General features: G+C 41.2%; 1 protein-coding gene across 3 annotated transcripts in view; it reads right to left on the bottom strand.

The window, feature by feature from the left end:
- The window catches only part of Stx8 (syntaxin 8), a 244,234-nt gene that overhangs the window by 216,014 nt on the left and 11,353 nt on the right, over positions 1-16,867 (bottom strand). For 2 of the 3 annotated variants that reach the window (XM_070026977.1, XM_070026976.1), the window contains exons 3-4: positions 16,441-16,535; positions 9,050-9,160 (exon numbers count right to left, since the gene is read on the bottom strand). In XM_070026977.1, coding sequence (XP_069883078.1) covers positions 9,050-9,160; positions 16,441-16,535 — 206 coding nt within the window. The remainder of the gene's footprint in view (positions 1-9,049; positions 9,161-16,440; positions 16,536-16,867) is intronic. The other variant, XM_070026978.1, reaches the window with a different exon arrangement.

Here is a 16,867-nt window from a genome sequence, read left to right as displayed (position 1 = left end):
AGAGCCCTGAAGGGATGTGCCCCCAAATTATGATTAATAATTAAAATTAAATTATTAATCATACTCTGTTGAAGGGGAAGGTACATAGCAAGAGGCTCTTCACTGAATCCTGTTCAAAGGTTTTAAGATTTCTCATCCACATGTTTCTTACACAAAATATCTCCATCTCTTGTTATGTAAGGACTGTGGCAGGAAGCTTCTAAAGCTATTCTGACACCATGCAAGGATTTAGGTGGAAAAGAAAAGCCAGCACTCTGAGGAAAATGAAGAGGCAGCAGAACCTGGATCCTGAGTAACACCATAGGCTGATGAATTTAAAAACTCTCTCACCTCTCTGACCTGAAACTTATTGCACAGGATTTCTTTAGGCCATTTTGGGCATTAGTGAGCTAATAAACCCAGGCAGCCACTTGTCAAATTACAGCTAGAGTGAGCAAAAAGAATAAGCACCATCTTTAGCCACACCAGAACTTAGTCTTCTTACAACTGCTGTGGCAACAGACTTCTCTTCTAAATCCATACAGTGAACCTATATAACCATTTGTACTAATTTCACGGTATTGTGTTTTTTAAGTTTCCTTTACTGGTAGAACTCAAAAACTGAGCATTATAGATGGGCAAAGTAGCTCACAGCTGTAATCCCAGCTACTCAGGAGGTAAAGGCTAGGAGGAGTATGGCTTCGGGTAAGCCAGGGCAAAGAGTTGGGGCAACACCAACTTCAACAAACAAACAGGGTGTGATGGTATATGCCTAATCCCAGCTATAAGCAAAAAGCACAATACCCTATCTAAAACATAACCTAAAGCAAAAAAGATCTGGAGGCATGGCTCAAGGGGTAAGAGTGCTTATTAGACAACATTAAGTCCCTGAGTTCAAATCTCAGTACCAAAAACAAAAAAAAACTGGTCATTATGATAAATCCCAACACAGTCACTTCTCTCCATTCACTTCCTGAGTCTGCAATAACTTATTAGTGTTTATCAGTTGTACAAAATAGCTTTCACTGTACCATGTATGTATACATAATATGATTCAATTTGCTCACATTGCCCACGTTTATCCTCCTTCCCCTCCCCCTGACCTCTCTCCTCTTCCCTGGAGATCCTCCTTCTACTTTCACACCTTTTACCCCTAGATTCCATGAAAGAAAATACATGACACTTTTCTGAGTCTCACTTATTTTGCTTAACATAATGATGTTCAGCTCCACTTTCCTATAAACATGATTTTATTCTTTATGGCTGAAGAATACTCCACTGTGTATACATACCACATTTTCTTTATCTATTCATCAACTGATAGGTGCTGAAGGAGACTAATTTGTCTACTGTGAATGGTGTTACAATAAACACAGTACACAGGTATCTTTTACTTGTTGATGTATTCCTTTGGGTACATACCCAGGAGTAGTACAGCTGGACCATCGCATAGTTCTACTTTTAGCTTTTGGAGGAACCTCCAAATTAATTTCCATACTGGCTGGATTTTACATTCCTACCAGCAATATACAAGGTTTCCCCCCTCACATCCTCACCAATATATATATATATATATATATATTCTTGACAACAGCCACTTTGAATGGGGTAAGATGGAATCTCAATGTAGTTTAGGTTTAAACTTTCCTGATAAAGATGTTGAGCATTTTTTCATGTGTTTATTGGCCATTGTACTTTCCTTTGAAATGTCTCTTTGGCTTTCCTTTGACCACTGATGGATAGGATTGTTTTGTTGGTTTTCTGAGTTCTTTGTATATCCTTCATTTCCTCCTAGTTGGCAGGCTGTCTTGATCTGTTACTTGCTTGCTTTGCTGTGCAGAGGCAATTTGATGCAACCCCACTTGTCAACTGTTGCTATTGTTTCTTAGGCTATAATAGCCCTATTCAGAAAGTCATTGCCTAGATCTTGCAGTATTTCTCCTGAGTTTTCCTCTAGTAAATTTCAAAGTTTCAGGTCTTACAATAAGGTCTTCAATCAACTCAGAATTGATTTTTTATAGGTAAGAGACAGAAGCTAATTTCAGTCTTCTGCAGATAGAAATTCAGTTTTCCCAGCATTCTTTGTTGAAGAGGTCATATTTTCTCCAGGGTGTGTTTTTGGCACCTTTCTCAAGAATCAAATGGCTGCATTTATTTGGGCCTCTTCCTGGGTCCTTAATTTTACTGGTTTTGTGCCAGTGCAATGCTATTTGGCTTTGTAGTAATATCTGAAGTCTTGCATTGTGATACCTCTATTAACTTCTAATTCTAATCCTTGTTGACTAACAGCCAATAAGGTTGTTGGTTATGGCCAAGATGTTGAATGTAAAAAAACTTGTGGGCCAAAGCATCTAGGAATGTGTGCATTCTCTCCATCTCTGCTCCATCCATGGGAAACACAGAGGTTTTATGTCATGACACAACATCCATAAGATGGAGATGTTCTAGAACTCAAGAGTTACCATTCAAGCAAGAAAGCTTTCATGTTTCAAACACCTGGCATTCCCAGGTATGGTCATTATAGAAGCACAACCTATCATATCCCAAGTAAGGTAAACCTTCCTGCTATATACCCAAGTTGCTATTGCAAGACTGAAAAAAATTGAAAAATGTGCATTCATTTAAAAAAAACTCATAAGGTATTGTGTAGGCTTTGGTCTTTGTCATCAAGGTACTTTAAATCTTGATCAAGAGACAAAATTCAGTAAAAAATTAACTATGCAACTTGAGGGCAGAGACAGGAGAAGAAAAATAGAAGAAAACAAAGGAAGAGGTGACACTGTTCAAGAAGCATTGTGCTTATTACCTGATTTATGGAATTATAACACCTTTGTACAACTCCTTAATAACTTAAAAAAAGAACACACTTCATAAAACAAGTATTCAAGCCAGGCGCTGGTGGCTCATGCCTGGAATCCTAGTCAGGAGGCTGAGATCTGAGGTTCACAGTTCAAAGCCAGCCTAGGCCAGAAGGTCTGTGAGATTCTTATCTCCAAAAAACTACTCAGAAAAACCCAGAAGTGGTGCTGTGGCTTAAGTGGTAGAGTGTTATTTAGCCTTGAGAAAAAAAAAAGGGGGACAGCACCCAGGCTTTGAATTCAATCTCCAGGACCAGAAAAAAAACAAAAGAAAGAAAGAAAGATTCAGTATTAAACTGTGTGGTATTTCACTATCAGCTCCCCATGGATACTGTCTCAAAGCACAACCTACTTTTCTGCTGAGTTTTACTTGAATGATGTCTTGTTATCACAAACACACATAGGCACGTGTGCATGTGCACCCACACACAATATATAGATACTGGAGCTTGAACTCAGGGCCTGAGCATAGTCCCTGAGCTTTTTTGCTCTCTATTAATAGAGCTCCACTTCTTCTACCGCAGCTCCACTTCCTGGTTTTTGGTGATTAATTGGAGATAAGAGTCTCATGGACTTACCTGCATGAGCTGCTTCAAGATGCAATCCTAAAATCTCAGCCCCAAGTAGCTAGTATTACCTGTGTGAGACACTGGTTCTGGGATACCCTTGTGTTTTACTTAAAGAGGAAAAAACAAAATTTAACTGATTTTGGTCCTTTTTTCCATATCAGAAAAGCTAAAGGAAAATACTTGTAGCTTACCTACTGGCTCACATGTGCTAAGTGTTGGTCCTGGGTTACATGAAGTATAAATCAGTGCTTCTACAGGAAATTAATACCAGCAGGTACAATTCCCCCTTCTCACAAACCTTGTGCTATAATAAAACATTCAGTGGCCTAAAACAAGGCAGAAGAGATTTTTAATGTAGGATTTAATTAAATTTTTTTCTTTTGTCTATCTGGGCTACCCATTAGTACTGATATAAAATAGACTAGCTATACTATATTTTTTTCCAGCAGCTCAACAGGAAAGGATCTAGTTAAAATTAAAAATTTGTACTTTAAGAAAATGTGAGCATTTCTTTATCTCTTTTTATTTTAGCAGTTGGTCTTCTGGTCAGTATGCCCATGCTAAGTAATTCACATCCTAAGTAATTTCCTATTCCCTATAAGCCTTTACGTAGTTGTCGGTGTGAAGATTAAAGCTGAGCCAATTAGCCACCCACCACAGCCCAGGTCATCGCAATCTGAGTTGGTCACAGGGCAGTAGAGTGTGCAGTGACTTAACTTTCTCTTTGAAGACAAAGATTTGATTAATTGTAAGACTGAGCCATGCTCTTGGCTATAAAAGACTGTGGGCTTTTAAGTTAGAGGCTGTGTCAGGGCTTTCTAAGTGAGGGCTTATCTTCTTCTAAGAGACACTGTTGCATGGAGACTTTTTTAACAAGTTCCCAAATACCCGAAATTAGTCAACCATTGCCTACTTAGAGCAAGGCTACTGCTCTAGAATAATGATCAGTAATCCTGTGAGGTTAAAAAAAAAATTTAAAAAAAAAGGGCTCCTCACACGGTGGCTGCACATTCTGTCCTGTGACTGGCACATTAATGTCTGTTTAAAGGAAATGCTAATCCAAACTGACGCTTGACAATACTCTTCTCTCCTAATAAGGCCATACTAGAAGGGGAAAAAAATAGGAAGAGAATCTGGTAACAGGACTCCCAGAAATGAGAGGGATGGAAAGGAAAAAGGGGTTACACAAAGTAAACAGGAAAAACACTGAGTAGGGGGTACAATAGGTTCACAGAGTTCCAAGCAAGTCTTGATCAGGAGATATTGCTGTTAGTAGCTATGGGGCCCTGAAATATTGATTAACCCCAGTCCTCTAACAATGAATGAATGCATTGTGTGACAATCTAGCACTAAGGACATGTGCCAAAGAGGGCTTCGAACACTGTAAAGTTCTCACAAGGCTTTCTGCCCAACATGTTTTTGTTGCCATGGCCTAAAGGAAAGACATGTATCTACCATCACACATACACACACACTCCAAAGTGACAAGGTAACCTAACTGACCTGACATGAAGAATTACAGAAATAGAGCCAAGAACCTGTGGTTCATGCCTTGTATTCCTAGCTCCTCAAGAGCCTGAGACCTGAGGATGGCAGTTTGAAGCCAGCTAGGAAGTCCATTAGCCAGCAATAAACTAGAAGTAGAGGTGTGGCTCAAGTAATAGAGTGACCAGCCTTAAGAAAAAAAAAAAAAGCCCCCCCAACCCTACACACACACAGAAAGAAGCATAGTAGATCACACTTGCGATCCCCACTACTCAGGAAGTTGAGATCAGGAGGATCATGGTTCCAGGCTATCCTGGGCAGAAAATTCATGAAGTCTGATCTCAGCAGAAAAAAATGGGATGATGGTACATGTCTGTGACCCAGACATAGTGGGACCAGACATAGTGGGAAGCATAGGAGATTAACAGTCCAGACTGTTCCAGGTAAAAAGCAAGGGCTAATCTTAAAAAGATCAAGAGCAGCTGGGTGCCAGTGATTTGCACCTGTAATCCTATCTGCTCAGGAGGCTGAGATAGGAAGATCTCAATTCAAAACCAGCTCAAGAGGGAAAGTCCATAAGACTTATGCTGGGCACCCGGTGGCTCATGCCTGTAATCTTAGCTATTCAGGAGGCTGAGATCTGAGAATCACAGTTCAAAGCCAGCCCCAGCAGGAAAGACCGTGAGACTCCTATCTCCAATAAACCACTAGAAAACCGGAAGTGGCGCTGTGGCTCAAGTGGTAGAGTGCTCGCCTTGAGCTGAAGAGCTGAGGGACAGCGCTCAGGCCCAGAGTTCAAGCCCCACGACCGACAAAAAAAAAAAAAAAAAGACTTATCTCCAACTAACCACCAAAAAGCCAGAAGTGAAGCTTGAGCCTAAGGTAGAGCACTAGGTTTGAGCAAAAAGGGCTAAGGAGTAGCACCCAGGCCCTGAGTTCAAGCGCTCACACCAGCAAAAAAATAAAAATAAGAGCAAACAAGTGGTAAAGTATTGCCTGTTTTGCGAGTGCAAAGCCCTGAGTTCTGTCCCCAGAGCCACCAAAATAAGTAAATAAAATAAGAGCAAAAAGAACTAGAGAAGTGGCTCAAATGGCAGAAATTCTAGGATGCAAAGAAGCTATGATTAAAATATGACCAGAAGACAAGTCACTGCCAGACTTGCTTCCATCACTAGACTTAACATGAGTCAGTCCGCTAAGAAGACAAGAGGCAACAAGCCAGGTTCTGACCAAACATGACAGAATGAAATTTGGAAGGAGAGAACACAGAAAAGCAGAACATGGAACAAGACAGTGCATGAGGCCAAGGCCCCCTAAATCATCAAGGAGTATGGTAAGTAGGACCCAGAACCTGGGGAGCAAGGATGCAAGAGGAGCCCCAAGCTACTCTGCAGTGGTAACAACTTGTACTTGTAATGGTGCTGGTGTTTACAAAGCCCTTCACTTAGTGATTCCTTGTTGGGTCCGAACAACAATGAAAACTGGACAGAAGCTTAGCGCCAGTAGCTCATGCCTGTAATCATAGCTAGTCAGGAGGCTGAGATCTGAGGATAGCAGTTTAAAGCCAGTCTTGGCAGGAAAGTCCATGAAACTCATCTCCAATTAACCACCAGAAAACTGGAAGTGGTGCTGTGGCTTAAGTAGTAGAGCACTCGCCTTGAGCTGAAGAGTGCAAGGACAGCTCCCAGGCCCAGAGTTCAAGCCCCACGACCCACCAAAAAAACAAAAACAACAACACACAAAAAAAACAGCAGAACATACAGGCCAGTTTCAGGACAAGGATGTTGAACTAAAGCCCAGATGACTAGGGGACTAAGAGACTAACTGTGCCAAGCCTGATACAGCTCTTTGTATGCTTGGATGGTTAAATCCAAATTTGGATGAGATTGATTAGCTTTAGAACTGATCCCTCTGTGCCTCAGTTTCTCTTCTGTAAAAGAGCTCCTGAGCAAATGCACAGGAAGACCTGTGCATAGCATAGTGCCTGACTTACGGAAAAAAAAGACAGCAAACAGCTGCCACCCAAGATTTGAAGCACTTTCCAGAATCCTGGGTGCTCTACTTTACCAACAGTTATACACTTACTTCAGCCCTGTATCCATGGAACTCAACACTGGCAGAGTTACGAGGAGCCATAATAAATGTGTCCACTCATGCAAAATTCCTCTCTTATATGCCTCAGATCTCATTTCTGTGCGAAGACTTAAAAACTTACTTCACAACTTCTTAGAGAGAGAGACAGAGAGAGAGAGAGAGAGAGTGTGTGAGTGTGTGTGTGTGTGCGCGCGCGCACGTGCGTGCGTGCGTGCGTGCGCGCCTGAACTCAAGGCCTGGGTGCTGTCCCTGAGATTTGTACTCAAGATTAGTACTCTACCACTTTAGCCACAGCTCCACTTCCACTTTTTTTGTGTTTAATTGGAGATTAAAAAAAAATCTCACAAACCTTCCTGCTTGGGCTGGCTTTGAACTGCAATCTTCAGATCTCAGCCTCCTGAATAGCTAGGATTGCAGGTGTGAGCCACCAATGACTGACTGTAATTATTTTTTGAAAACACTGTCCCCTTCTGGGAAGACTAGAACCCACAAAAAAGAAATTATCCTCTTTAGCTGGTCCTTAGACAGTAGTCTGGAATGCTGGTTATTTGTGAGAACCATCTAGGACCCCCACTCTCATCCAGACAGAACAATCTGAGATTGAGTCTGATAGTGAATGGCTGGCTTAAAACCCACCACCGTCCTTGTAGGGCCGCATTATTCCTACCTGGGAACTGAGCAGAAACAAGCTGCTTCTCCACCATGCATGCACCATCCCTAGTGGAGAGGGGGGCAGAGGCTGTTTTCCCTCCTAAACCCATGTCCTGTCCATGGTCCTCACAATGAAGAAAGTTCTAGAAGCCACGTGCGCGAGTGTGTGTGTGCAATGGACAGAGACAGAGAGAGACACAGAGACACAGAGAGAGAGACAGACACAGACAGAGAGACAGAGAGAGCGCATGCACTAGTCCTGGGCTTTGAATTCAGGGCCTGAGCACTGTCCTTGAGCATTTTGCTCAGGCTATCACTCTACCATTTGAGCCACAGCTCCACTTCCAGCTTTTGGGAGGTTAACTGGAGATTAAGAGTCTCACAAACTTTCCTTCCCAAGGCTGGCTTCAAACCATGATCCTCAGATTGCAGTCTCCTGAGTAGCTATGATTACAGGCATGAACCACTGGCCCCTGGCTCTCTAGAAGCCAATTTTAAAGATGGTATAGCTTATGGTTCACTAACCTCAACCCTGGAAAGTCAAGCCTCTTTAGGTGTTTAGGTTTTCATACAGGGCTGGGTTCAGAGAAGCTGTAAGCTCTGTGGAGTGCAAATCACTAACAAAACACAGGCAGAATCCAAGTGCAGATTTCTCTGCCTCTGTGAGCCCCAGGCTCACATTCTTAGCACATTTTGTTATTGTTATTATAAAGGAGATGTACATAGAGGTTACAGTTACACAAGTCAGGTAATGAGTACATTTCCATTTGGACATTATCACCCTTTCCCTCACTCTCTACCAGTTTTTTCCTCCCATTTCCACCCCTAAATTGTATATTTCATTTTCAACGTAATGTCTAGTGAGTATTACTGCTGCCTTTGTTCATCCTTTGTCCCTCCATTTCTGTGTCTTACCACATTTTTAATGTGCCACCTAAAAAGCAAAACCCATCTTCCTACACACATAATGATTTTATAAGGCAGCTAAATCTCAATCAAAGGGCTAGGAAGGTTTCTACCACTGAGAAACCTTGCCTTGCATGCATGAGGCCCTGGGTTCGATTCCCCAGCACCACATAAGTAGAAAAAGCTGGAAGTGGTCTGTGGCTCAAGTGATAGGGTGGTAGCCTTGAGCTGAAGAGCTGAGGGACAGCATCCAGGCCCAGAGTTCAAGCTCCACGACCGGCCAAAAAAAGAAAAGAAATCTCAACCAAAACAAAATGGAAAAGAAATTTTCTGATCTGGTGTTCTACCTAAGTATGCCACACCCAAGATGGCACACCAGAGACTATCATGAAACACTGTGAAGAAATAGTAGGGATTTTTATAAAGAGCTGTTCTCAGGAAACAGCTGTACTAACTTCCCATAAACCTTTACCCACCAAGCAATGTCTGTAAATGGAAACATCATACCTGATGAGATCTGGCTCTGCACCCTCATTCTTAAAGGAAGCCAGAAGTAGTCTCTCTCGAGTTACAAGGTCATCCAGGAGGTTCTGTCTTCGATCCCCTTCCAGCTGTGTGCTGCAAACATTTAGTTAAGGTCTAATAGCGTATGAATTACCTCATTTTACCTAGTGTATGATTAAGTTTACTCATTAGCTCTTATAGATTCTCTAGTTACCACTATCTGGAACAGAACTATACTCTAGCTTTTTCTGCCCTGACCTTCAACTTGATATTCCAGATAAATGACCTGCCATTGCAAAGGCAGGTATAATCAATGATATAGATCATAAGTTGCTACACTGAGAAATACAGTAGGGATTATTTTCTTCCCAGTTAATGGGGCAGTCTGGACCAGGGGTTCCTTGAGTTACAGGAGTTAGTATTCAAGAGTTACTTCCTTACCCACAACTACCCTAAGATAGGGCCCAGGACTTGGCTTGCCTGGCATGCATGAGGCTTTCTAAATTGTCTGTTTTCTTCCTGTGAATACCCATTAACAGATAAGAATATAATTTGCAAAAGTGCTACTTTATGCAACATCTTCTGTAAAAATAGTTATCATTGGCTTTTGGTGTTTTTTTTTTTTCCAGTTGTGGGGCTTGAACTCTGGGCCTAGGCACTGTCCTCAGCTCTTCAGCTCAAGGCGAGTGCTCTACCACTTGAGCCACAGCACCACTTCCGGTTTGCTGAGTGGTTTATTGGAGATAAAGAGCCTCAATGGACTTTCCTGCCTGGGCTGGCTTTGAATCATGATCCTCAGATCTCAGCCTCCTGAGTAGCTAGTATTATAGGCGTGAGCCACCAGTGCCCAGCTGGTTCATTATCTTTAAGGAAAATGGTCAAGCAGTGATCATTTAATGTAACAATCTAGTAAGTGTGCTAGACTAGGAGTCCCACTTTCTTTACCACTCCCTTCACCACTTGGGGGCTGTTTCTTTATATGTGACATCAAATCACGTGCTACACCTTTTGCAGAATAACTCATAAATGGTTAACAACATATAAATTAGAACTTAATTCAAAGGTTCATGGTTGTCTTTCGGTGCAGGAGACTGAGCTCAAGGCCATGTGCTCCCACACTGAGCACCACCTCACCCTCTCAACCTGAAACCCAGTTTTATAGACATGCTTTCTTGAAGCAAACTATACCAGTTCTTCTAGACTGAATATGGGGTATATGCATTTAAAAGGCTAAAGTCAAGGAAATGTTAAAGAAAACCTGATATAAGGTAAAGAGTAGAGAAAGCTAGGAACTCTTTTGAAAGGATATTTAAACCAGACCCAAAAAGCACAAAAATAAGCCACTCAACTCAAATTCCATCTAGTTTTTTTCTTAATCAAATGAACTTTTCTTAGCTCTGAAAGGCTGGTGATTCCAAGTAGCCATGGCCACAACTACCTAGTCCTACTTACAACAGCAAGGTATCCACAAGAGGGTTGATTTAGCAAATTAAGAATGGCAAATAAAAAGAAGGCAAAGGACCTAACAGAGCACAGGGTATTTTAATCAAGTGAAAAGACAAGTAGTCACACCACATTCACCTTCCCATTACAAATGGGAGAAAGCAGACTTGAGGTGAATGCCAGCCCTCTCCCACATAAATGGTGAAGATGCAGACAGGTGTACCAAGCTGCCAAGCTGCCCTTGATGTAGCTAAGAGCTCTAACAAGCATATTGCTTCACCAGGTATCTCTCCTGCAGCCACACTCACATCCGTATAGGCCTTTGAATCAAAGATGTTTGCCATAGCAATGCTGACAATGGCCAGACTCTGGAAACATCCCAAATGTCATCAATAAGGAACTAGTGTGTCTATGCAGTGAAATACTTTGTAGCATCCAGATAGTGATGTCCACCACTGCGTGGATTTGTGCATCTGTGATAGCTGGGCAGAGTAGAATGTGGACAAGATGTACCTGGTGGTAGTAAGGTAGATGGCTGGTGCTAGGCATCTCCTCCCCTACTAAGCAAATAATCAAAGGCCAGAGAATAGACAAATAAGGAAAATTTGTAACTGGTATAGTATGTTGTCATTTGGGTAAGCTACCTTTACATGTAATCCTAGCCAATTCATGGAAATGTCAAGTAGTATATGACACGAGATCCTGATTTCCTATTTCCCAATCTTAATACTGGGATGATTGGATCCACCTTTTCCACTGTAACCTTGTCAGCACTTTAAACTACTGGGATTCTTTGTGCCAACAAAAATGCAGAAAGAGTGGAGTCAGAAATAATTTTTAGATTCTTTGAAAAACGGCAAATGCAGATCCATCTCAGCTCCGAGTTCCATCCTTAGTAGGGTTAAGAATTGAGATTGTCTTACTTTGTGAATGAACTGTTCTGGAGAAGGCTTGTCCACACTACAGCACAGAGCTTCCAGTATCAGCAAACTCCACTAAATGTCTACTATGTACTAGGCAAAGTCCACATCTTCCTCCAAGTGCCCATCACATTTTGTAAGTACCTTTTGTTTTTGCCTGTCATGGGGCTTGAACTCAGTGCTTGCCCCTGAGCTCTTTCACTCAAGGCTAACACTCTACCACTTGAGCCACAGCACCATCTCTGGTTTTCTGGTAGTTAATTGGAGATAAAAGTCTCACCGACTTTTCTGCCCAGGCTAGCTTTGAATTGAGATCCTCAGATCTCAGCTTGAATAGTTAGGATTACAGGCATGAGCCACGGGTGTCTGGCTTACAAATGCCTTCTTAATCCCATTACTTGCATGCTTAATAGAAACACCTTACTTGATTGTAAGTTCTTTCATGGGAGGACTACAATGAGTTCTCAATGGTGACAGCAATTCTTACAATAGTGATACAATAAAGAACAGCCAGGTGATGGTGGCTCATGCTTATAACTCTACTCAGAGGCTGAGATCTAGGGATCATGGTTCGATTACAGTAAGACTCTTATCTCCAATTAAATAGCAACAAGATGGAAGTGACAACTAAATAGCAACAAGATGGAAGTGAAGCCGTGGCTTAAGTGGTAGATTGCCTGCCTAGCTAGAAGGTCAAGCTCAAGTCTCATACTGCCTTCCTCCCTGCAAAAGAAAAAACCAAACAAACAAAAAACCCCAAAGAACAAAACTACCTACTTTTTATGATGGATTAAAAAAGAATTTATACCAAAGCCTGGAAAAGACCTATGTGCTAGACTGTAAATCAGGAAATCTCTATAGACATAAATACTGCCTTCTCTTTATTTCTGTAATGTTCCTGGACACTGGTGACAACTTTCATGGTAAGGTACAGTGTGGGAGAACCATGTTACCTTCACTGAAGCTACCAGAGAGATTTCTAGAATCTACTCAGCCTCTCTACAACTAGTCACTCACATTAATTAAATTGTGATTATCACAAGTTATCTTCCTAAAATTTCCTCCCAAAATAGTGTGTTGAGGAAAAGTTAACTTTTCTTTTCTTTTTGGCAGTCCTGGGCCTTGAACTCAGGGCTCCGTAATTTTGTACTTGTCATTTGAGACATGACTCAGCCTTTTTTAACTTTAGTTTGTAGGTCTCACATTTTCACATGGATCAGACTAGACCACAGTCTTTCTGATAAGCTGTTGGGGAACTGGGTTGGGGGAGGGTGGAATCTAACCTTTTACCTCAGGTAGCCTCTGTCATCTTCCCAATTTGCCTTCTGAATAGCTGGGATTTAGAGGCATGCACCAGCATACCTACTCAAGTTCCCCCCACCCCCCCAGGCCTTCTACCAAGGCACCAAAAATACCTTTTGATATTGAATACCTTTGTAAAGAAATTATTTTTATACTTTCAAAAAAGGTAAAGGCACTGCCTTAGAAAAGCTAACAAAAAGACAAGCTCTGTATGAAGCCAATTCTAGGAATATTTTTAGTACTACCTGAAATTTCACATGCAGCCTCCAATAGACACATCTTCTCTCAGCTGGTGAGGCAATTATAATTTCTGTGTCAAAGAAACTCTGTGAAACTAAGCCTATATTTTCCAACAATTTCAAACTTTGTGGCTTTAGGACTCTGGCTTATTAATTGCAAACTCATGGATTCAAAAGCACAGAACCTTCATTTTAGTTTCACATTTACTCTTGCCAGAGAAAACTACTTGTTCAGGAAAGAGCATAAAAATCTCCTGCTGAATTCCATGAATTTAATCATTTAGGTTCTTCTTCATAGGACTTATCTTTCTGGCAAATCCTACTATCCCTCAGAAAACTCCATAAGTGCAGAAAGGCATAAATTTATTAAGTAAGGTACCATAAATTCTCAACTCCCAGCACACTAAGGAAATGTGGTATTGAAATAAGTCACTTTAAAAAGTCACCCAATGGGTTGGAAAGGTGGCTTAGTAGTAGTGCACGCCTTGCATGCATGAGGCCCTGGGTTTGATGCCTCAGAACCACATAAGCAGAAAAAGCCGAAAACGGCACTGTGGCTAAAGTGGTAGAGTGCTAGCCTTGAGCTGAGGAGCTGAGGGACAGTGCTCAGGCCCAGAGTTCAGGACTCACAACCAACCCAAAAAAAAAAAAAAAAGTCACCCAACATTACTCCCCAAGAAAAGGATCAAAAAGACACTCTACTGACAATGGCTGAAATGTTTTCTAAGCATTACATCCTAAAATATGCCTAGTAGACCATAGTGAATACTCTTTAATCTTTCTGATAATTAAGAAGGCTCCTAAGGATTTACATTATGAACAGGCTTTATCTTGGCACTATAGCAACATGCCAATTAATAGAGAATGCTACTCAAAAACAATGTCAGGTGTCAGGTGACTATTATTTTTACTGAAGTACAATTCAGTTTAAATAGACATGGAGCCAGAAAGGCTTGGATTTGAATTTGGATCTTCCACTTCCTAGCTGTGGAGTCCTGGGTAAGTTAATAAAGCTTTCAAATATTGCTTTCTGTGGTGTGGAAACTTCTGTGCTGGAATGTTGGATTCTATAACTGCATCACTAGCTTACTTGAAGTATAAAGTTTGACCCAGCTTTATTACTAAAGAAAACCAGTAAAACAAAGTGACTAAAAGTGACAAGTTACTCTCTGATGTAGCTTAAAACTGTAAGAAGGCTGACAGAGTTATTTAACGTGTTTGGGAAGCAGCAGGAAGTCAGAAGAAGAAAAGATGGAGAAGAATTACCAAAAAAGCTGTCTCAGCTGGAGATAGAAAGGGTGCAGATGAGGGGTAGAGTGCATGCTTCGCATGCCTAAGGCCTTGGGCTTAGACAACACATGGTTGTCACAATATAGAAGTGATCTCCCTTTTTTCATTCCATGGAAAGAAAAATGGCCTCCCTAAAAAACAGAAGTCTAGGAGCACCCCCATGTGGTAGGTTGTCTGAATAACACCTCTGCAATACTGGAGGCTGTTACAGTAGATTCTGAATAATTTGAAAACAGGATTTTTTAATTTTTTAAAAAAGAAACTTTTATTCTAGTTAAAGCTCTTGATTTTTCTAGGAAATTATGGATGATCCACATTTACGTCCCAAAATATATTTGTTTTGTTTTGTTTTGTTTTTTTGGGGTCCGGTTGTGGGGCCTGAACTCTGGGCCTAGGCGCTGTCCCTCAGCTCTTCAGCTCAAGGCTAGCGCTCTACCACTTGAGTCACAGCGCCACTTCCGGCTTTTTTCTTTTTGGTTTATGTGGTGCTGAGGAATCGAACCCAGGGCCTTGAGCATGCAAGGCAAGTGCTCTACCACTGAGCCACCTTCCCAGCCCCCTAAATATATTTTTAATGTTTTATTTAGCTCTGTTCAGTGTTTTGAATGCTTAGTGGGAGGTAATTGAGATCACTGCAAACCAAGTCTAGATTTCAGCAAATAATTAGATTCTAAGAACTTAGGAGAACACAGTCAATTGTTACTGTGGCATGCCTAATGAGTTCATTAATAACTAGCAGAATTAGTAGGAAAAAAGTTTTGGTGATACTGAAGTTTGAACTCCAGATGTCACATTTGCAAAGCAAGTATTCTATCACTAAGCCATACCTCCAGCCAACAGTTCCAAATTTAAAATTTTCTCTTATTAGATTTAGCATATAAATAAAATAATGATTGCTTTAATGGAAGTTAACAAATACAGTAATTATACCAGAACATTATGCCATGAAACAATACTTGGTTGCTTTGTAATGTAGGTGCTTTACGTAACTAACATGAGCACACACCTTGTCACCTTCCCTTGGATACACTTCCCAGCCTTGGTACTGACAGTACAGGAAATGGCCTCATCCATCAGACACCATCTATGGTCTATGTATGAAGCTATGTAAAAGCTCATTACATAATAAGTTAATGAGATATAACCGATACTCTACTTATATGAGGGAGAGTACAGTTACAAACTATTATTAGGTATTCCAATTGTGCTGAAACATAGACCCCAGTTATTTACTAAAATTAAACTTCTTATTAGAGACCTGAATGGGCTAAATAAAAAATAACACAACTAATATAAGCCAGGATATAGAAGAGTTGCACATGGGAGAAAGTATTTTTTTTTAAAAAACACCTTCAGTTGCTCTACCTAAAAGACTATTCCTACATTACTCCATATTCCCATATATAAAGCTGAGTCATACAGAACCACTTCCTCTGCTACTCAATGAGTGTTTGGCATGAACTACTGACAACTTTGAAAAATAAACATAAAGACTAAGATTGGCTTTCAAACCAATATAAACTGACCTTAAAGGATGCAGTTATAGGTCACATTGATCAGATTAGAAATATCTAAAAACAAAACATTTTAATACTTGTCAACTGTCAAGAGATTAAACAATGGCTCAACGTGCTTTAAGGAAGTCCTGCCCACTCTCTATCCCTCAAACTCCCAAACCAAGGGCAGTATTTGAGCTGGGGTAATAGGGCAAACAAGTCATATTTCAGTAATCATAGCAGAGCTAGTTTCTACTGGTTCTGACCTTTTTGGAAAGCAGTGGGTTGATAATATTAAGGATTTGGGTGGGGGGCGTGGGGGAGGGAAGGCCCAGATGCAGAAGCAGACCTGAGTCAAGATGTGATGGCAGCTTTGAGGCCAGAGCAGTGACTGCTAATCCTCAAGGCTGTGGACAGACAGAGCTGTGTACTGGTAACTACAATCCTGAAAGCCCTAGCTTCCTGCCTTAAAAAGGTCACACTCACAAGTTAATTCTCAACAGAGGCCTTGCCTGGTAGGCACATTCACTGTAAAACATGTAACAGACACTCAAAAGACAGATCAAGATTATAGGCCAGGGTGTGGAGGACAGGACTTCCTCAAGCTGTGGAAAAACCTGGGTGGCCCAGATTCCTTCCTTTCTTAAAATAAGATTGTTTTTCCTCCCACTCCAGAAAAGAGGTGGAAATGTTTACATGGATACATCTGATGTGTTGACACAGCTCTTAGCAATAAGTCCTTCAAAAGGGCGATCTTTTCCTTCAGATTCTGCAACAAAGTTCTGATTGTCACTGTAAGCTGCGAAAAGAAAAACACATCCTAAGTATTGGAGCCCAGATGTGGAGCTTCTACCACATTAAACCACTGAAGAGGCCTTACAGACTATGGCACGATCAAGGAAGTGCTGGAAGAGCACTAAGCCTTCCTATGACCAATACAGACCAGGCTCAGCACCTCCTGACCCAATCACCACCACATACTTGTACTCATCAACAGCCCAGCAGTTGGTCTATACCTGAATAGGGACACTAACTGCAGACTGTTGGTTTGCCTTTATGCCTGGTTCAATTCTCTGCCCTGTGTTTCTACTCACTGATGCTATTTATGTACCCTGGAGCCACACAGGGAAC

This window comes from Dipodomys merriami, unplaced genomic scaffold, assembly GCF_024711535.1.
Source record: "Dipodomys merriami isolate MVZ:Mamm:240054 unplaced genomic scaffold, mDipMer1.0.p SCAF_19, whole genome shotgun sequence".
NCBI lineage: Eukaryota > Metazoa > Chordata > Mammalia > Rodentia > Heteromyidae > Dipodomys > Dipodomys merriami.
The sequence above is the reverse complement of the archived record's forward strand: the minus strand, read 5'-3'. Positions and strand labels throughout refer to the sequence as shown.